General features: G+C 39.0%; 1 protein-coding gene across 4 annotated transcripts in view; it reads right to left on the bottom strand.

Moving 5' to 3' along the window:
- The window catches only part of LOC124159584 (zinc finger CCHC domain-containing protein 8 homolog), a 62,520-nt gene that overhangs the window by 2,716 nt on the left and 36,494 nt on the right, over positions 1-23,310 (bottom strand). For all 4 annotated transcript variants that reach the window (XM_046535488.1, XM_046535489.1, XM_046535490.1 and 1 more), the window contains 3 exons: positions 21,783-21,907; positions 20,568-20,784; positions 19,824-19,981 (listed from right to left, as the gene is read on the bottom strand). In XM_046535488.1, the coding sequence (XP_046391444.1) occupies positions 19,824-19,981; positions 20,568-20,784; positions 21,783-21,907 (500 nt within the window). The remainder of the gene's footprint in view (positions 1-19,823; positions 19,982-20,567; positions 20,785-21,782; positions 21,908-23,310) is intronic.

Raw genomic sequence — 23,310 nt, 5'->3', positions numbered from 1 at the left:
GAGGGACGGATACACCAGAAAGTCCCTGAGTGAGAAGAAAGCCACAAGGAGATGGTCAAGAGTCAAATCCGTGCTCATTGCCATTTTTGACTACTGCGAAGTCTTTTACAAGAAGTTTGTAACCCCTGCACAGACTGTGAATGCCAGTTTTTAAGCTTGACAGGCTTCTCAAACTCGTGTGGCCAACAATCGACAACCGTTGGAAGTTTCACCATGACAATGTGCCGTGCCAAACCCTGCTACTGGTGAGGGAGTTTCTGGCCAATAACAGGGTTTTCACATCTGGCACCATCAGACTTCTTCCTCTTTCCCAGACTCAAATGAGACCTCAAGAGAAACCGATACAGCTAGAAGACCTCCATGTGATGTCATCTCTGAAGGGGATCCCCAAAGCATTTTTCATAAGGCGCATGTGCTCTGGGAATCTCATCATATGCTTCGTGTTGAAGCACTAAGGTGCTATTTCATGGAATATCAAAGATTTGTACCGATTGAGTCAATTGAAAAAATTAATTCAGTCCTACCACTTTTTGATCCTACCATATCATACCTTGAAAAAATATCACATTGTAACTTTCCTTGCCACTGGATGTTAATTACAGTGGAACTTCATTAAAGCAAGTACAGACTATTGCAAGACCCCCACCATTACGAGAGAGCTGAAGCATCGTCAATGAACCCTATGATTAGCATGTAAAAAAAATTTGTTTTTATGAGGCCCTCTTGGAGTTGACTCTCGCCATAGTGAGAGTTTCCATCACCGGAAAACCTTTGCCAAGAGTCCATAATCTCTGTAATTGCTGGTGATCTGTTAGAAATGAAGTTAACATGGAGTTCTTAGTATAAAATCCATGTGGTAAACTGTAGTTCGATGAGTAAGCAGTTCATTTTGGTGAAAATATTGCGGCATTAACATTCGCGAATTCCTGGTCTCCTTTTGTTCTTCAGGCAGCAGAAAACAGTCAATAGAATACCTGCACGTCCGTAAGTTGCGTGAACAGAGAGCAATTGAAGGTTAGACACCATGGCTAAAAATTAAACATGCCAAAGTGAGAAAATGAAAATAATAGAACAATACGGGAGTGGCGTAATTGATTTATCTCCTATTCGCTCTTCACAATTTAAAAACACAACGAGAAGCTAGTCAGCCATAGTGTGGGAGAGCAAACCTTCACAGCAACAGCAGCCTAGGAATGCAGAAATCGAAGAGTTAGAAGCTTAAGATTAGCATAGCTTTGTCCCGGTTGTTTTGCAAGTCTGTGGGAACAATACAGTGGAACCTCAATTTATCGTTTTTCAGGGGGATGGATGAAAAAAACGATGAATGCGGGAAAACGATGAATGCGGGAATGTTTGTCTGGGTTGCCTATGTCCCAAGAAACGCTGGATTTTTGCGAATTATGACATTCATTAATGGATTCAAAAAAGATTTTAGCTGATTACAGGAATATTATTCCTTTATCCAAACACTTAGGTCATATTGTTGATTCGGATTATATCCCTTTCAAATATCCTGAAGGAACTCGCCGCATTGCTAAAAAAATGTTTCACTCTACTCGGAATTTTCACTGCTATTATGCATTTCTGTCCGATGTAAAAATTCTCATCCATCAAATGCCATTTCAAGTACACGTATTTACGAGAGAAATGTGTGTGTTATGCCTCAAACAACTGATTTCGCCGTCGCTGTGATTGGTTATGAGATGGATCAAGAAGGCCAAAAATAGTTTATTATTTGAAATGTTCCTTTCTTGCAATTAAATTTTTAATATGATTGAGGCAATGTGACGTTAACCACGCCCACCCGATCCTCGGCTTCATCCCACTTTTTGTTTTCACCAGGGATCTCGCTTTACCCCCACCCCTGCCGTCATGTACTAGCGGACATACCGAGGCGTGCTGTAATATTCATGCATTTCTAGCCCGGATTCATTTCTTCGTCTTCAATTATTTTCAGTCTATCTTTTAAAGTTCTCACTCGTGTCTTCGGAAGGGCCATGGTCCGAAGACGAATAAGAATAAAACCAATTAATAAAAATGAAACCGGACTCTATTGAAACCACACGGAAAACACTCGCCGGTTTTAAGTCAACCCACCCTGGAAAGTACGGAACCACTCGTATGAGGTGAAGTTCGGCACTAATGCTATCGTGTACGGCGTAAGCAGAGCTTACTGCAGAGGGTGAAGCATGACCATATGACTGCGCAAATTTTTTATCCTATAGAGAAGGCAACTTACCCACTCATTTCTAACAATAAGTAGCGTAGCTCTAGATGAGCAGATGAATTCAGATTGCTAGTAGGGAGAAACAAAATATTCTGAGAAGACATCGCTTCATTAGCACCTCAGACAAGTGAGACTTGTAGCATAACTCGTAAATTGTAATCAAAGTTTTCGAAAAAAAATCCGCATCAACTGCCGTGAAGCTCACTATCAGCTGCGAGGATATCGATATTCGCCAGAAATTACCATCTTATTATTCCAACTATTTCCTTGCTTAAAATGGTTAAATAACGTTAGAAATACATCGTGTTTGGTATCATTCTTTTTTGAATTACGTGCACATCACTAATATCTCAATCTAATAAAAGTATAATACCAATTTCCGAAATTCATTTTTACACACCTTTCGGGCTAATCGGTGATTCATGCAGCAGTTGACCTCCAGAGGTGGGGATCTTTGAAGCGAGTCAGCTAAAAAAAAGTCTGTGGTCGAGAAAGGGGGAAGCGTGAAAAAGGTTTCTTTTGTTCTCGAGTAACTTGATATTTTCTTTCCAAGCTAAGGTCTTCGTAATACGATCCCTGCTCAAGCTGGGACCTTTTTTTATTTTGGAGAAGAGGAAAGCTTCAGATGGGGAGAGGCGAGTGCTGAATGGAAGGGGATACCGGATCTTGGGAAATGCGATAATGGAACTATCCCATGGCACTCAGCTTCTCCCTATCGTATTTCAATCTCCTGGGGAAGATTCAAACTTTGTGTCTGTCGCTATTAGCAATAAACAACACGTTGTAAACACTTCGTCTTATTTTTGTCAAACGATGGATGCGGGAAAATTATACGACAGGACCGCGATCTTCAAACGATCAATGCGGGAAAACGATACTTTAGGGAACGATAGATGCAGGAAAAAATTACATTGTCTTTATGGAACTTAATTTGGGACCAGGAGCGGCGAACGATGAATGCGGGAAAACGATGTATGCGGGAACGATAAATCGGGGTTCCACTGTATATGTACTGATAAAGGGGCAATGGCGGAGTAGTTCAGTGATAGATGGAGAATCGAGAACTTCAAGTGTTCGGAAGGTCTGTTGTACAAATTAAAAGCACGAAAGCGTTATCTCCCTTCGTAATAGTGATGACTGCAGTGTAATTCCGAAGCTGTGGATGAAAGGATTCGAATTTTAGGGGAATATCTTAGGTAGTATTACCCACGTGATGCGATGCAGACAAAACATAACTCTTTTAAAACCAACTCCCCGACAAAACCCTTGCAGTACATCTACATCTACATAATACCCCGCAAGCTGCCCAAAAGGCATGTGGCAGGGGGTGTTAGGACACCAGCCAATTACAACTAAAAAAAAAAATGAAGTGCTCTAACGAGATTGGGACTAGCATCTATTAAAGTCCTTTATGGTTCAGGGGAAAAACGAATTCCCATATCTATCCGTTCGGCAAAACATCTCTCTTAATTTATCGCTTCTATCGGACCTGGAAATATAGTGTGGGTCTAATATTATGTTCTCTGCGTCACTCTTAAAGATATCCATTCTCAATTGTTCAAGCAATCTAAGCCTAGCGCGCAGCCTTCGAGTCTCCAGCGGCTCCCAGCCTAATTCGCTTAACATCTGGGTAACGCTGTACGCCCGTAGCAGTTTTTGACGAACCGCGCAGCCTTCCTTTGTATTCTATTCAGTTGGGGGATTTAGTCTTTCTGCCCCGAATCCCATAAGATAGCTGCATATCAAAGGTGCAGTCGGACGAGTGCGAAATAGCACCTTTCTTTTACTTTCTCATCCGAAAATCTTCCCACAATACGCTTGACGAATCCTAATTTCTTCAGGTCTATGCCACAAATATTCTTTATATGTGTTCCCCACGTGAGGTTCGAGGTTATCGTAACTCCCAGATACTTCACTTCGTCCATTGCCTTTATGTTAATACCATCCACTGCATAAACATGGTTAGAGTTGGTCGAGTTCCGCAAGAAATGAACCGCTGTGCATTTGCTCAGATTAAGTTCGAGTCCCCACTCTTGGCTCCACAAATGAACGTTGTTTAAGTCCAATGATAGAATTTCATAGTCAGAGTGGTCACTAATTTCGCGATAGATGACACCGTCGTCAGCATATAAACATATTTTACTGCTAATGGGGGAGCAGAGATCATTAATGTATATAATGAACAACAGGAGGCCGATTACGCTTCCTTGTGGAACACCTGATGTAACTTTTACAACATCAGAGCCAATTCCGTCAAGAACTACTTTTTGTTTACGATCTCTGAGAAAGTCGCGTATCCAGTTTACAACTGTTTCGTTTAATCCGCATGACTGTAAGTAAGTATGGGATGATTATTGCAATGATGCTTATAGAGGCAGGTAATGCACTGTTAGCGATGACATATGTGAGAAGCTGATGCTGAGCTTTTGGTTAATCATTTTAATCTAAAGCCAGTCTACCCAGCCAGCACAGATTTGAACTTATCCTTGGAGAAATCAGATATTGTGGGGATAAGCTTATCCTCCATATGTAATATCCCTTTTTTCCACGATTTCAAGCGTTTGGGGAGGGGATGTCATGGTACCATATTGCCAAAATTGGCCGCAGAGTAGCGCTGAAGTCCTCCATTACCGTTAAAGCCATTATAGTGGCGTCGTGTTTACATTTTTGGTGTTGTGTATAGTGGTGTTTGTGAGTAAAAATCGTTGATTATTTTGTGTATACAATAATAGTTAAAGTGATAATGCGACCTAAGCATCGTTTTTGTGTGCCTGAGTTCGATGTGGGCTACGCCGGTACGTACAGTTGTGGCGACACATCAAAACATCCCGGATTGCCGTGGATATTAATGAAGGAATCATCGACAGTGCTGTGATTTGTTAAGAAATGCGAGGTATTAGTGATCGTAATTGCCAAATTCTTGGGTATAACGGTAATGGATTTCGAATTTGTGCTTTTAGAAACCATACGTAAGGTAATTCACCAGTCTCCTCTATAATGTGATGTACGGAATTGAACAGTAAGATTTATGGTTTACCGATGAAGGTATAAAGACTGCTCCGCGTTCTAGTGTATTGTATATCGTTTCAAGATGAATCATTCATTAAATATATCGTTTTTAGAGCAATAATTTTGTTTATTTTCCACCTTCTTCTAACGGATTTTTTGGGATGTTCCTAAACTTGCGTGAATGTGTAACATAGTGAAAAAAAACCTCATTGTGGAGACTAGTGCGGTATTGGCTTTCGATGGTGAATGATTCAGTGCATTATATTTCATCATGTATGTTATTATACAGTATTGTATTGCAGTATCCCATGTAGCATCAAATATCTCAGAGGAATCTCACGAGATATGATCTCATAGGCATACAGACCTCATAGACAGAGTGGTCATATATGCCTCGTGAGATGTCTCTGGCATATTTGATGCTATATGGGATACCGTAATATAATAAAATACAATGATGAAAAATAATGCATTGAATCTTTCCTCATCGAAAGCCAATTTATGTTATTACGGTTATTACATTATTTTCACGTAGTTCTCATGAATCTCGCGTGGCAGCGCAGCGATCGTACGCGAAACAGCTGCCACCTAGCGGCAATTATACGGCGTAAGGATAGGCATATCTCCAAAAATGCGGAAGTGCATCTCCGATTTATCCCAAAAAACGGCGTGGATTATTCATACTTTATCTCTGCTTTCAGATAGGTTTCGTCGCGGCATATATGTATAATATCCTCGTATTTAGGGATAAGGCAAAATCTGTGCTAGTTGGGTAACTACGTCTTGGACTTACACAGACAACATTATCTCTTGGGGTAAACAAACAACTGGAGAAGCTTAACAGCAGGCAAAACATTAACATGCCCTCTATGACATGGTGAGAGGCACTGAATTTTCTCACGAATAGAAACAACTCTTGAGATTGGTTAGATGATTTTCCCTTAGATTTATTTCAGTATAGACATGTTAAACATAGCCTATATGCACAGTTTGAAATTTATATCATGATAATGGATATGACAATGGTTTAACTGAACTAAGTTTATTCTCAATATCTGCAAAAATTATATCAGTGCCTCTACCAATGGTCCATAGCCACACTTAGGGCCGATTTCACCAACCTCTCTTTGATCAGCGATCAGTTGATCGGCATCAATTCCCTGATCCGAGATCAAATCTCGCATCCGTTTCACCAACATCTGATCCTTGATCAACAATCAAAATCACTTGATCGGCAATCGCGTAGCATTATTATTCTCACAGATTTGTAAGTAGCTTTCCTATTGGCTGTCTACAGCGCATTACAACGGCATTTGTTATGACCTACGTGAAAACCGCGACTTTCGAGTTTAAAAAACAGCGAAAGCGAATAATTTCTCTGAGTTGGAGGAATCTCATCTTGTAGAAACTCATTCAAATATTATATGAAACAAAAGAACAGATCCTAATACATGCAATGAGAAGAAGAAAGCATGGAAAGCATAAGCGTAATATAATGAACTGAAAAATAGTGTCCTAGCTTTGGAAAATAGAAAAATATAAATTGAGATAAAATAGGCTACCCTAGCCAAAGTGATGGAAAATAAATAAATCATGTTTCTCAAATCCTAGGTTTTTTTATCCTAAATAATGTCATCAAATCTAAATTCCAAGTTATACTATCCGTGAATTGAGGTAAAAAATTATTTCTGTAATTTATCTGCAGGTTTAAAATGCTATTGACTGTTTAAAATATGTGACATTTACCATTTCATTTTTTATGCTCAGGTAAAATGTAAAAATGAGAGAAAACCATTGACCATGTGGAACCATGCTACGGTTATTATGAAAGAAGAATTTATTTTTAAGAAAACTCATAAAAGTATGCCATTAATTAAGGCTAGTCAAACAGCTGCTCCTGTGGATCCCTCTCCCATGGGTTGATGAAGATTCACATTGGCATCTTGAATGAGTACCTTCTCTTTGAATATAATTGAAATTTTGTGTAAAACCCCAGTAGTCACAATGATGAGGAAATGTATTTTTTTCATTCTTAGTCCAATGGAGAGGGAAGGAAACCTCTGTTTCAATACCCCACAACCATAGGCGTACCCAGTGAGGGGGCAGCTGCCCCCCCTTAGAAGCAAAAATCAAAAATGTATTGTTGGAAAATAATATTTTTCAAGCTAATAATTTTAAAAATTAATAAAGAGTCGTTACAGTTTCCTTAAAATATTAATTTCGTTCATCTTTTCCATGCTTAAATCTTACCTACAACTTGAACAACCATGGCTTGCCCCCCCCCCCCCCATAGTTTTGATACTGGGTACGTCCTTGCCCAAAACAACGTTCAAATGTGTTTAGACTTTGCTCATGAGCAAGGTTGTACTTCCTCTCTCCTCTGTTGACAGGGTGTAACTAGGGGGTTAGGAGGTATGGTCTGAAGGGATAACCACCATCACCATATAAATAATCATCTGGTATCTCTGCACTTTATACTTTAGCCCTCAAATGAAATTTTTTGAAAATAGAGCTATCGTGAACAGACCCAAGCCACCGAATTAGTCAATTATAGGGTAGGGGAGCAAACTCCCTGGGCATTGATAAAAAATTAGGACTTCTTATTTCCAAATAATTCTACATTTTTTCCTCCAGATGAAGTTGCTGGGATATGCATGCAGTCTTTTGCCCAAATGATGCCTGGGAATCCAGCAATCCCAAAAAATTCTTCTTCCATTCTCACAAATTCCTCTCTTCCACTAGGAAATTGTATGAATTCTTGGTACAGCATTGCTTTACAAAATGGGATCTTTAAATTAGACTGCTTGATTTACTCACTACAAGTAGTTCACCAATTAGGTACTATGTATCTGCAAAAACTTTTAAATCTCAGGAGCTTCATAGCTTCCTCTTACCTAATTACATAAATGTACACCCATGTCTCGTATAGCGCAATTTCGATTAGCGCAATTTCGATTAGCGCAATTTCGATATAGCGCAAATACGTTCCTCGGGGAAACATTGCAACGCAGTGTAGCCTAATCAAAACTCTTAAACGCTCTCGTGATAAAACGTGAACTTGCGCGAAGTACAAACGAAATTTACGCATATTAATGTTATTGCTTGCCTCAAAGCTTCTTTTTTGTTTATATATTAATCGAAATCTATTGCTGTGCAATGGCCAAAAGTATTACTCGTCATTGGGTCCAGATAGCCGGCTTACCGAAGTAATTTATCTTGTCTCCTTAACAGAATGATAATAAATAATTTAGATCGTTAATTAAGCATGAGGCTAGTGGAAATGATTTTTTTTCAGCAATACGGTTTGAGACGTATTTTTGCCGTCATAGGTTATCGGGCGATTGACTTCCAGGTAGAGCGTCTACGCCGTCTACGCTGAAGCCTTTAAGGTCATCGGTATTCACGGGGGAGAAATGGAGCGGTGGCCGAGTTGCGCATGAATAGCATCAACACATAAAAGGGTCCGCTATCGAGTCTCAAACACAATGGCTTCGTTCCCTCCCCGCAGCCTTCTGCGTCTCAGGAATACAGTTCAGCAGTGGAAGGTGATTTAGATAGAGCCATACAGAGTAAAAACCAAGAGAATATGGCAAAAAATAGGAATGCGTGTAGAAAAATCAAGAATTTATCAATAAAAACTATAAACCTAGAAGAGGAATTGAAAGAGGTCAATTGCTTTGAAAATGGAGAGCGTCAAAGCGATATTGCGCGGAAGTTTAAACGTACGATGCCTTATTAAGAATAAAGACGAAGTTAAAACATCAGTGACCTCAGCCGCACCAACTTCAACCAAGCGGTCTACACATACGGAAAGTTCATAGAGAATCAGTACAAAAAGACGGGAGTGGTAATCGCTCAGAGACATTTAGTGAAAACTCCGGTTGGTTCCAGCATTTAAACGGCAAGCAGGTATTTTCAGTGCGGCGATATCAGGTGAATATGCAAATGTTGATAGCGCAGTCACCGCAACATTTTCTGATGAACTCCAAGCTGTGATTGAAAGTGGCTCCTTTCCCCCTCAACCAGTTTTTAGTGTTGACAAGACGATATTGTTTTGGAAAAGAATGCAATCTCGTTCATTCATTTTCAGGGAAGGAAAACCTGGGTCAGGTTTCAAGGCATTTAAAGGCTGTTTCACGTAGCTGCTAATGACTCGGAGGACTTCAAATTAAAATGATTTATCATTCATAAACTCCGCTAGCTATGAAATGGCATTCGAAGTAGCATTTTCCTGTCATTTCGATGAGCGACAACAGGGCCTGGGTGACACAATAGTTGTTTTTAGACTAGTTTGAAAAATCGTCAACTGCCGGCAATGCATTACGATCCCCTGAGATAGCAGATGTTAGCCCACCCGCACGACAGGACGGAATTTCGAAAGCACGTAAGAATTTTTTTTAACGTGAATAAAAGTCTTTGAATGCGTGAATACTATCTTTATAGATGTTTTAAACTATAAATATTTATAGAAATAATGTTTTCTAAGGCTTTTTATGGGAATATAGATGTTTTAGAGGAAATTCAATACCCAAGACCTATGCTACCAGGAACGCACCCCTATCTTCCCTATGTTAAAACGCTCTCGTATAACGCAAATTCGTATAGCGCAAAGACCCCGAGGAACGCATCCCTTGCGCTATACGAGACATGGGTGTATATTGCAACTTGAGGCAGGTTAAATGACTGTCAGCTACATAAAATAAACCTCAATGAGAAAATAAAGTCAATTAATCTCATTCAGACCATAGTTTGTTAGGTTATTTACAATGCCCTGTAAAATATTTTAATGAGACACAATCAAGACTGCATTTTAAGATATACTGGAGCAATGCATTTAGAAATTTCAAAATTTATTTTCAACATAAATATCAAGTCAATTGGTAACCACTGCTATCATTGAATTATTCCCACCACCATTGAATTATGATGAAAAATAGATCTGAAGGATATTATATTGCCATGAAGAATTTATAAATATGTACATAAAAGGTTGGTAAGAATTTCAATCGCCTAAATCAGGTCAATTGCTCCCTAGGGAACTAGCAACTGACCTACCAGTTACATTTGGTATCTTATTATTGTTTAGTGAGGTCTATCGCAATACATAATTGCAATAATCTGTATCAATCATTTTAATAATAGTCTAGCTACTAGCTAGGAGATGAGTTACACTTCTAGGTGTACATAATTATTTCCAGGCCTAACTCTACTCAACTCATACTAGCATTACAAAGGTCCTAGCATCAAAAAATTCCAACAGCAATTTTTTCTTTTTATTTTATTCACTTGTATTTTATAATGATAACATGTGAGGATTATAGACCAAATGAAGAAAGAGATTGCTCCATTTTCATGCTTTGATTTTAAAAGATAATCCTTAACTTAATTTCCGAACATGTATACAGAGGACGGTTATGATGAAATGATAAGAATAATGACACAACAAAATAAATCCAGTATATTTTATCATACTAACAAAGCTGCAGTATATATCAAGCTATAATTGATGTGTGAACAATGTAGCGTATTAAACTTTATACTTCCCATATCTAAATTATTGTGAACCATCACATACTATAGTTAAACAACACTGTTTCATATTAACACAATTCATGAATTTGCGCCCACGATCTTACCTCACATCACATACTGACATCTATTTATCACTTCCTTATGTTAGGAGCGACAAACTCATCATGCCCAAGAACTCATGTAAAATAAATTGTGATATACATCCAACAGCGGTAGACATTACTCAAAAACAATTTAATGTCGTTGATATATAATATACAGTAAACTCTCGATTATACGAAGCAGGATTTTACGAAGTTTTCGATTATACGAAGTGATAGTGCGGTCCCGGCGAAAAGCCTATGGTAAATACATGGTGCTATTCGATTATACGAAGTTTCGATTATACGAAATGTTTCGAATTTACGAACCTCGGATCGGTCCCCAGGAGCAAAAGGCATTCGTTTATACGAACTATGGCGAAATATTTGTCAACAAAACTAGTTACGCCGGCGTAAGTAGCTAAAAAAATCAGCGCTTCCAACTGTGGTTCATCAAAAGTGTGAAATCGTAAATGATAGTGCAACTTTGGAGAGAAAGGGTTCGCCTAAAACCTCACGGTGGGAATTTAGGGGAAGTAGGACTTAATTAAAATATCGCGACTGATATAATGCCCCTGTTTACGTGCCTATTCGTAAACATCGCATCGACAATACTTCGTAGTTTAACATGTCAGGAAGGTCGAGCGGGGTATTTCGTACACTCCTAATTAACCCTTTGCACCTCTGTGAACGTACCTGGTACGTTCGCAAGGCAGGCTGCTGTGAACGTACTTCGAAGACTACTTGACTACCTTTCGCCGAAGCACTTCGAAGGGTCCCTAATCCGGGACCCTTTCCTCGACGAGCTCACCCTCGCTGGCCCCTCTCTTCGACCCTCCGAGCGTGGGGCCTTTCTCCCCAAAAGTGACCGCTCTGATTGCATTTTGAAAATCAATCAATCAATGCCATCATCAAAAATAATTGTTTGCATCGCACTCCCTGCCTATCAGGCATTCAAGTACGTCTCTGAACCGTGTTTCTGCGATGAGGAATAACGACTTTGTTAACTTTGCTAAAATGGCCAAGTTAATAAAATTGTCATTTTTCATCGCAGAAACACGGTTCAAAGACGTACTTTATTTCTTCCACTACAATCGCAAATTGCTGGAAATCGGCCGGATTCCCTTTGATAGCGCATCATGAGGATGTTCTCGAGGTTGGTAATTGATACAACTAGCCTACTAGTAATTCTACTGCTATAATATCACGGCTATGGTTGATTCGTTACGTTATACATTCAGGAAGCAGCAGCGGATAAAATCGCGGAGGAGATTAGAGGCTTAAAAGATGATTTTGAAAAATTCTTGGAAAAAGTAGGAAGAGCACAGCGCGCAACATCAAACGATTATATTGCCCTTGACGATGATCTCCGGGCCTGCGACAATGGGACGCCGGTACATGCGTCGGAAGAAGCAGCGGCCGGGACTAGTCATAATAGCAGTGACGACGAAGATGAAAGTGAAGTAATTTCACCAAATAAAAAAGAAGTACCCGCTGCCCTCCAAACATTAAGATATATTGATATGGCTAACGAGTTAGGTCCCCAATTTCATTCCCATTTATGCAAGTGAGAAACCATGGTGGAAGCGTCGATGGAGAAGGGCAAAAAGGAAAAAAATAATTGATATTTTAGTAGTATCTTTTCGAGTATATAATAGCCTTCCTGAATAAACAACTTACATATTAAGTATTGGGCTCTATTAACCACCAACTTATTTTTCAGTCTACTCGTAATGAAGACGCACTTCTAACCGTGAACTTTCTTCTCGCGCGTCTCCCCGTTTTCCCATGCCGAGAGATCTTTCTTTCCAAAGTCTTTGTTTACTTCCTCCCTCGGCCTTCTGCTGATCTTGCTGACACCCATCTTACGCATCCCAAACCCCTCCTTCCCCAGCATTTCCCATTCACTCCCTCCCCCCTAAGTTGACAGAGGTCGAGTGCGTCGCAAAAAATACGGCCCCCAACGTAGACTGAGGCAGAGCTGAAGGCCATTTCCCCACCCTTCTTTCTCCTGCCCCCTTCACCACTGTTCACCACTCCTTTGTGCTGACCACACTTCTTTCCTCAGGCAATCCCCATCCCACTCTTATTCACCCCACCCACTGGGAACGTTCCCCGATTGTGGAGAAGGGCATGGTTCATCTTTACCTGCAACGGGGGTAAGTTATTAACCGGAGAGAGGCTGAAGAAGTATCTTCCACTATCAGGGAAATGGTGCCGCGCTTATAATTCTCTCTCTTCTTCTCTGCTGACGTTTCAATTGAAATTATTTTCTTTGCTCTTTCCTCACTATATTTATTTACGATTATTGCGCGACTATTTTTAGTGCTAAAGCTAAGAAAATCTTTTCTCTACGTCAATGATTCTTTGCATAACTTTCAATACGGAGGAGAAAGGGACACGAAAAGTGAACGAGGTGAATGTACAGGTTTTTGCGTGTCATTTTTGGGAATTCACGCAAGTGAACCAATACTTCACACACGTTGAGAAATGATGAAACATCTCTTGTAGAAAAACAATCAATGCGGATAATAACGTTTCCCTCTTTATTTCTCCGATAATGGAAGATGATTCTCCTGTCGTTTTCCGGTTGGAACCTTGCTCCTGTCGGCATAAAAGAAGATATAAATACTATATGAACATAGCACTTCACACCCGGTATGAAGAATATGGTCCGGATGAAGAATAAAGTCTTTCGTAGCAACGTCTGCGAAGATGATGGAGCACAGTATCCGGACGGAGAGCTCAAACAGAATTTACTTCAAATATTCGCCAGAAGATAATCATATCCGACGAAATTTAGAATCGTAACTGAATCTCAACAAAAATAACCAATGGAAAACATAGCACATTCAACTGAATATACAGAGTAACTCGAAATATTAACTTACGAAGGTTATTTAGGAAACGGGTGGAGGCCCTCGTTTTTCTTTTTTTTCTCGTCACTGAGCGATAGAGGGCAACATAAATGGCGGTTAGGCCGGCTGCCGCTAACATTCCGTGGGTGCTGGAAACAAATATCTATCTTACGCGAACTTAATAGTTGTTATTCGCTCCTAACCACAAATTTAAAACATTAAATTCTTATCAAAAACTTTGCAATTCATTTTTTTGATTACGTTTCCTAAACTGGTCGGGAATTTCTTAAGCGATCGTTGATGTTGAAGTGTATGAACAAGAAATGGGAATTTTATGGTGGTATAATTATTTACCGATTTTTCACATCATAAATCGATAACAAAAAGCCTTTTCTATGAATTATACCGAGAATAGCCACCGAAAACATTTAAATAAGACCACTAAAGACAAAAAACGGCGGAAGAAACAAAAGCGAACATTTTTTTCGTGACTTATGAAAAAGGTTTGAATTTACGAAACTCGATTTTACGAAGTGCCGATTTTCCAGTCCCACTGACTTCGTAAAATCAAGAGTTTACTGTACTTCATTGAAGATTATGGTAAAAAGTCTCTAATTTGCATTCCAATATCTTATTAACACCACAGCTGTAAGTGTAATGTATGCAATTAAATTGTCGATTGCCATGATTTTACACCTTAATGTATTTATTACTATGCTGAGTATTCAATAGGTAGCTAAGAAAATTAATAGGATTCTTTCACTGGTTTATGATTAGCCATTTAACTAACTTTTACATAACATTGTGGGTTATGTGACCCCCTCACCTACATCACCTTTATGAAGTAAGATATTTTAAAGTGCACTACTATACATTACTCATCTTTAGGATACAACTAAAAAAACACTATTACCAGTTTGCTCCAAATCCTGTGCAGCAGTGTTATCTAAGTACATCACCTAGATGAATATGACTAACACCTGAGCGTGTATAATGAATAAGACTACATCGTTCATTACTTCTTATCTCTTGACCATTTATTAATAAAATCTACCCAGAATTTGTAGTACCACAATATAGTATAAACATACCGCAATACCATTATCTTCGGTTACCTTTAAAAATCATGAACTTTTTTCATATTTGCCACTGTTAAAATAATCAGTAAAGGTTATACAGTAAACTCTTGATTTTACGAAATCAGTGGGACCGGAAAATCGGCACTTCGTAAAATCGAGTTTCGTAAATTCAAACCTTTTTCATAAGTCACGAAAAAAATGTTCGCTTTTGTTTCTTCCGCCGTTTTTTGTCTTTAGTGGTCTTATTTAAATGCTTTCGGTGGTTATTCTCGGTATAATTCATAGAAAAGGCTTTTTGCTATCGATTTATGATGTGAAAAATCGTTAAATAATTATACCACCATAAAATTCCCATTTCTTGTTCATACTTCAACATCAACGATCGCTAAAGAAATTCCCGACCAGTTTAGAAAACGTAATCAAATAATGAATTGCAATGTTTATTATAAGAATTAACAGTTATAAATTTGTGGTTAGGAGCCAATAGCTACTATTAAGTATGGAAAAGATAGATATTTGTTTCTGACACCCACGAAATTTTAGCGGCAGCCGGCCTAACCGCAATTTATGTCGCCCTCTATCGCTCAGTGACGAGAAAAAAAGAAAAACAAGGGTCTTAGCCCGTTTCCAAAATAACCTTCGTAAGTTAATATTTCGAGTTACTTCGTATTTTCAGCAGAATGTGCTCTATTTTCACTGAGATTCAATTACGATCATAAATAACGTAGGATGTGATTATCTTCTGGCGAATATTTGAAGTAAATTCTGTTTGAGTTCTCCGTCCGACTACTGTGTTCCATCATCTTCGCAGACGTTGCCATAAAAGACTTAATTCTTCATCAGGACTGTATTCTTCATACCGGGTGTGAGGTGACCTGTTCATATAGTATGTTTCTCTCCTCTTATGCCGACAGGAGCAAGGTTCCAACCGGAACGACAGGAGAAACATCTTACAGTATCGGAGAAATATAGATAGAAACGTTATTATCCACATTGATTGTTTTCCTACAAGAGACATTTTATCATTTCTCAACGTGGTTAAGTATTGGTTCGCTAGCGTGAATTCCCAAAAAATGACACGCAAAAACCTGTACCGTCACCTCATTTAGTTTTCGTGTTCCTTTCTCCACCGTATTGAAAGTTAGGCAAAGGATTATTGACATAGAGAAAAGATTTTCTTAGTTTTAGCACTAAAAAATAGTCGCGCCATAATCGTAAATAAATATAGTGTGGAAAGAGCAAAGAAATTAATTTCAATTGAAAAGTCAGCTGAGAAGAAGAGAGACAATTATAAGCGCAGCACCATTTTCCCGATAGTGGAAGATACTTCTTCCGCCTCTCTCCGGTTAATAACTTCCCCCCGTTGCAGGTAAAGATGAACCATGCCCTTCTCCACAATCGGGGAACGTTCCCAGTGGGTGGGGTGAATAAGAGTGGGATGGGGATTGCCTGAGGGAAGAAGTGTGGTCAGCACAAGGACTGGTGAAGGGGGCAGGACAAAGAAGGGTGGGGAAATGGCCTTAAGCTCTGCCTCAGTCTACTTTTGGGGGCCGTATTTTTTTGCGACGCACACAAGCTCAGTCTCCTTAGGGAGGGAGTGAATGGGAAATGCTGGGGAAGGAGGGGTTTGGGATGCGTAAGGTGGGTGTCAGCAAGATCAGCCAAAGGCGGCAGGAGGGAAGGGACGGCTTTGGAAAGACAGAACCCCAGCATGGGAGAACGGGGAAGCGCGTGAGAAGAAAGTTCATGGTTAGACTTGGAAGTGCGTCTTCATTACGAGAAGCCTGAAATATAAATTGGCGGTAAATAGAGCCCAGTACTTAAGATATTTAAGTTGTTCATTCACAAAGGCCAATATATACACGAAAAGATATTATGGCGCGGATTGCATGTATCAACGTCCATTTCGGGATGTTATTAATTTCTGTTCCCATTTATAAAAGTAGCAAATAGATTTGAAAGAATGATAATCATGAATAAAAATATCTAAATCGATATCCAAACGCACATGAGCAGAATAGATGAATGTTTACATACCGATCCATCGCAAGTAATACCGCTCAAGCTTCTTCCGGTATAGGACTTTAAAATTCTGGATAATGCCTTGGTCCAAGGGCTGGGACTTGCTAGTCGAGTTCGGGGGTAAAAAGAGGACTCGAACATTAGCCAATTTTAGATCTTCCACGTATTTATGAATGGTGGCATTATCCATTATTGAAACAATTTTGCTGTTCTCTCCAGCAATTTTTCTCTGTAGACGTATAACCGTTTGCTGGAAAATTTCTCAGGTCATCCAGCTGTTTTTATTTGCATGGTAAAAAACGGGGAGGGCTTCCAATTTTACATGTTTTAAGCACCGTGGCCTTTCAAATTTCCCAATGACAACGGGCTTATTTTGTCCGTGCCCCTTTGGTTGACGCACAGCCCCACAGTAACACGCACTTTACTCTTTTTCCCCCCACGGCACCTTTGCCCTTTGAAACCCAGGGTTGCGTCCGGTAATGCATTAAAAAATAGCCCAGTTTCAGGGGCCAGCGAGGGTGAGCTCGTCGAGGAAAGGGTCCCGGATTAGGGACCCTTCGAAGTGCTTCGGCGAAAAGTAGTCAAGTAGTCTTCGAAGTACGTTCACAGCAGTGCAAAGGGTTAATTAGGGGTGTACGAAATACTCCTCGCGACCTTCCTGACATGTTAAACTACGAATTATTGTCGATGCTATGTTTACGAACAGGCACGTAAATAGGGGCATAATGTCAGCCGCGATATTTTAACTTAACTCCTACTCCCCCCAAATTCCCACAGTGAGGTTTTTGGCAACCCATTTCTCTCCAAAGTTGCATTATCATTTACGATTTTGCACTTTTGATGGACCACAGTTGGAAGCGCTGATTTTTTAGCTACTTCCGCCGGCGTAACTAGTTTTGTTGACAAATTTTTCGCAGTTGTTCGTATAAACGAATGCCATTTGCTCCTAGGGACCGAGCCGAGGTTCGTAAATTCAAAAAATTTTGTATAATCGAAACTTTGTATATTCGAATAGCGCCATGTATTTAGCATAGGCTTTTCACCGGGACCGCAATATCACTTCGTATAATCGAAAACTTCGTAAAATCCTGCTTCGTAAAATCAAGAGTTTACTGTATTAAGTTCACTAATTAAATTTCTAATTAACATGTGCCATCTCCAACATCACCGAAAGGCCAACATTGATCAAGCGAAGGTTTAAGGGACACATAATTTTGAAATTACTTTTTCAATGGTTTTGATTTGTATGGCCATTACACTTGATTTACATACATGAAACTAAAATGTAAAAGTGAACTCCTTATGTAAGCTGAGGTACCAAAATGCTTATCTTGAAATCGAGGTTAACTTATGTACTTACATGGAAACTTGACGCGACTATTATCATACACACAATATAATTCTACACGCTATTTACTCCAACAGCAGCACTGATATTAATACTAGCTAATTTAGTAAATTTCTTTCCTTAAGATAATATCCTTCAAACAAACAACTTGAAATTTAACGTTACAAACCTTCGCAACTACTGACCGATTGAACTACCATTTGATTCCATGCAAGTATACTTTATATTACATACTATTACCGCACACATAGCAGTTATAATAAAACGTATGATGTAAATACAAAACCATCAACGAAACAAGAACAACAGTAGGAATATCTTCCAACAACATACCGGTGTCTTCATAAACAACGTCAATCTCAGCGTTTCGATATTCGTTACTCTCATGTTGAAAACCCGCTAAATTTAAATACCGTGTGTTCAAGCCACTCAATTTAACTGCAGGCTTTCCGTTACGTAGAATCTCGGAGCTATTAAAAGCTGTTCCACGGGTGATATGGATGATTCCTTCTGTTTCCTTTGTCCTGTTATGAATACGCTCTAGGACGAAATCAACAGCAGGTTTGGATAATCTAAATTTCATTTTTAAACTCCTTATTCTTCGTATATATCATACGCATTTACTTCCAAGGACCTGTGGTGTGCACTTAAGTTGAAATAATCTATAATTATATCCAACTCCTCGTCAGATGATGACAATACGTCGGCCATATTGGTTGATCAAAGAAAATCCACGATCAACTTGATCAAGGATGTTGATCCCCGATTAGCGCTGATTGTCGTTGGTGAAACTCAATCAGTGTGATTTGAGATTATTTGTACGGTTGATCCAAGATCAAGCGTTGATCGGCGTTGGTGAAATCGGCCCTTAGCTTGCCTAACCACCCCCATAACATCAGCAGACTGCCCTCTGCACTGATGGTTGGAGAGTAGGTGACCTATATTTGAATATGTCAGTGAACTCCTTAAATCGGCTGCAAATCACTAAGGTGAGTGATCAGGGTCATTACAGATAAAGAAATTTTGGCTAAAGTCGGGGCGTTTGGAAAGGGTAAGAGATATCAGGGCATCTAGTCCTTGATTTAAGGAAAAATTTGTCATTACATGCAAAATCAAAAGAATCTCCATGCTATTGTCTGGCTGAGGGCTTGTGTCATTAGCAGTGAATTTGCCTTTAGGAATTCGGAGTTCCTTCTTTTACCACATATGTAATTAAGTTAGCAAAATAAATTAAGTTACTGTTTTTCATGAATTCATGGTAAAGACTTTTGGTTTTACGCATCCACATATATCATGTACATCAATAAATAAATTTGACACCACATTTTGACTCTTATTTTACTGAAATTCACTAGTATTTTTTAACAAGCTACTATTTTTTCCATTGCAGATAATGAAGTTTAACAAACAATTTGAATATTTCAAAAGGAACTTAATACTTCAATTAATCTTCCAATATTTCATGTACTTTTCAAAAGGGCAACTATACAAGTCAGACGATATGATTCTTTTAATGGGGAAATGTCTGGGAATTTGAATAAGGGAATTTTGAAACTTAGCTCTGACTTAATTAGCACAATTCTTAAGAGATATGAATTTATGCCAATGTTAAGAGGTGCCTTCAAAGCAAAGGTGCTGAGAAGTGCTTGAGGGTGGAGTTGGCCATACCTGTCCCTCGGCCTCCGAATCCTCTCCTGGTGGTCTCAGCTCACACTCTTCCTCGAGAGGAGGAGGTGGTGGGGGGGCCTTGGGAGGCGTCTCTCTCGGCAGAGGTGGGATGAAGCGACACCCGTCATCCTCCACCAGTGACAGCAAAGTGGGCTCATCTGCGGAACAAACGTATCGTCACCACACCACTCTCCCACACACATTAAATGCATACAGAAACACTCACTTTTTGGCTTAGTTCACAATTTGCTTTCCTAAACTGACCCTAACAGTTTAAGCGTTAGAATACATTTGAAGATCGTCATGCTTAGGATCTCTATTATGCGTCTCTAAAATACAACTCCTAAAGTCAGAAATAAAGTAAAATATGAAATTTTCAGTGACAGTCAAATCACCTCCATTTTTATTTCACCTTCAGTCAGACACACAAAATTAGGATTTAAAAAAATGCATGATTTAACTACTCTGTTTTTGGTTGAAAAATTAGAAAATGTGAAGTAAAATTTTTGCCTTCACTTCAAATATTCGAGCAGTTATTTAATATTCGAATTCGATATTAGAGTTCGAGAAATCTGCTATTCGACCCATCTCTACTTTCCACCCATGCAAATGACTAAGTGCAAAGACACCTCTTTCACGCAATGCTTTGAAAAACAATAGAATTTTAAACCAAAGACTGTGATGGCATAGTTGGTGCTCATTGTGTGAGAGAAAGGCAAGTTGAGAAAAGGAATACCAACGCACCTGACACATCCTCCACTTCCATGTCTGCGGGGATGAGCGTTGCGTTGGCTGGGCTTGAAGAGGCGCTTGATGATGACCCAGCCAGGCAAGGTGACCTCGATGCAGGAGGCCCAAACTTGCGCATTCTCTTGTACGACTTGGTGTGTTGCAACTGCGAGAGCATCACCTCCTTACTCTGCTCCCACTTGATGGGGGGCATGTTGTACCTTGCGTGACACTGCACAAACAAAACGATGAACAAATGACTACATACTCCCAAAATACACGTCGATGCATGCTTGAGTTAAGGCAGTTTGAACACGATATTTCCTTTGTGGAAGTACATAACTGCTAAAATCCATTTTTTCTGCAAACAATACTTGCAGTAAAAAGAATGAATACTTCCACTAAGGATAAGTTGTTTTGCACTTTTTGTTGGATCTAATATGGCTTTAGCTCCTAGAATAGATTCTTGGTACCACTTCTAAACCCAGCGTTGGCAATACGTGATTTTCAATCACGGTAACTTAACTGGGATATTCCTGAATCCCAACAAAAGAAATATGATTGACAATATTTAACTCCAAATATATCAACAATTTCACAATATTATTCACTGATAAGATAAGACCGAGACATACTCAACTCTAAAGAAATCCATACCCAAGAATATACAGTGCAGAGACAGCTGGGGTGTTCAGGACACCATACGCTAGTAAAGGCAAGGGCAAAAGTGTCACGAATGATAGGAGAAACGTTTCCCAGCAAATTAAAGTAAATTAAAGGAATACACAATATTTTATATCCAAAATTTCTAATTTACATCTGCAGCAAATAAAAATGAGATTTGGGGAAAAATTGACCGCAGGAGATTGAATGACATGAACATAATCCCTTTCTGATGCCACAACGAAGGTGATTCACAATGCATAGATGTTTTTGGAGTCATTTGAATGAAAATATGTCATAATGCATTCCAGCAGACAAAGAGGAAATGACTGAGTTGTGAAGAAAAAGTAAATGATAAAATGAAGTATAGGGCAGGCAAGCTAAGAAATGAACTAATTGTAAGCTAAGTGGCGAGCTGCAGCAAACGAATCTTCAGAGTCAGCTTGTGAAGACACAATGCCGTAATATGTATTGAGATTCATTTAACACCAGAAATTCCTCAGAAAGCAGAAAGCTCACGGCCCAAGGAATGTGAAAGAGGCCCCTGAAGCATCACCATGTACTCACATCCACGACCTTAGGGTCACAGGGCACATTGAAGCCTGGAAATTCAATAATCTTGTTGGAGTCATATTTATCCCTGGAACCCTCAGCAATGATTTCACCCTCTTCATCCTCCGGATGGGCAACCTCTATAAAATAACATCAGAGAAGACAAATCAGTCCACTACAAAGAGTAACAAGTGATTCTTCCCCTTATTCTGAAACTTGACTACTGAAACTCAAAGAAGCTAAAGAATATAGCAATAATTAAGTTTTTTTCAGTCAATTATATTGAGAAAGTATTTTTGGGTCTTCCAAAGGAGTAGGCTTTTTAAGGATTTTCTTTAACCAATCTTACACCCTTAACCAGTGATGTGCAGTCTCAGAAACCGCTTGTTTATAAAATTATGAATATATTCAAAATTACTATTTCAACATATCAATAATTCTCGTTAGCTTCATATTTTTGTGTAAAAAGGATGTAGCACTCTTAAAATTTATCGTTCTTATTACATACTTCCAAAAATTTGCAATTGAATTTGATTAGCAGTCTAAAAGACCTTACGTCACAAAATTGGAAAAATCAATAAACGTAATGCTGGTGGAAATGATTCAAAAAATGTTTAAAACAATTCGTAGTGATTTATCTAGTACAAGAATATGTAATTAATAATTTGTAAGGAAGCATTTTTAGCTGCAAAACGTGGATAATTAAACTCAATACGTTACAATAAATAACCATTCAAGTAGTTTCTGAAGGTGAACGAAACCAAAATGAAACCTGAATGAAATCCGGTTTTTAATGAAAATATCACCCATTTCGTTATTTAATTGTTATGGTTTTCATAGATTTTATAAATAATTATGATAAAACATAGGTAAATTTCTTGTACCATTATCAGGGTATATAATGTATTTTGTAAATTGGAACCAATGGAAATTTTGCGTGCCCACGTCTGCAGTGCAACATTCATTTGTGCCTTTCTTTTGAAAATCGGTCTCACTTTAAGTATTTGGGGACAACATCTAAGCATTGAGTTTTACCACAAGAAGAAATATAAAGGGCCTGGGAAATAATGAAAGTAAAACGTTGAAATGCAAGGGCTGTAACAACTACATTTGTCCGAAGCATATTTTTGACTAAAAGAACCAGAAAACCCTGGAGTAGAGCGAAAATCTATCGACTCATGCCAGCAAATGCCAGATAGTAAAGGACAGAGCACAGATGATGACAAAAGTGATGTAGTGAAAGTTCTCCCCAGGCAAGAATAGTTTTTTGATGGGAGAAATAGATATAAGTGATCAACAAATGAGCCATGATTTTGCACTGGACAACTCAAAGCTTCAAGCAAGAAGAGAGAAGTATAAAAGGAATAGCAGGGTGGAGCTACAAAATGTTTATTTGATGGAATAAAAAGCTTTCCTTGGTGTTTTGTCTTATTCTGCAATTTTCAAATCTAATAATGATGGCATTTGCAGAATATTTGCCACAGATGGCACTGTCAGGGAGACTTTCCTCCCAATGCAGCTATTTGTTGGGAACCGAAACTTG

Source organism: Ischnura elegans, chromosome 5 (assembly GCF_921293095.1).
Source record: "Ischnura elegans chromosome 5, ioIscEleg1.1, whole genome shotgun sequence".
NCBI classification, from domain to species: domain Eukaryota; kingdom Metazoa; phylum Arthropoda; class Insecta; order Odonata; family Coenagrionidae; genus Ischnura; species Ischnura elegans.
This window is presented reverse-complemented; position numbering and strand designations above follow the sequence as displayed.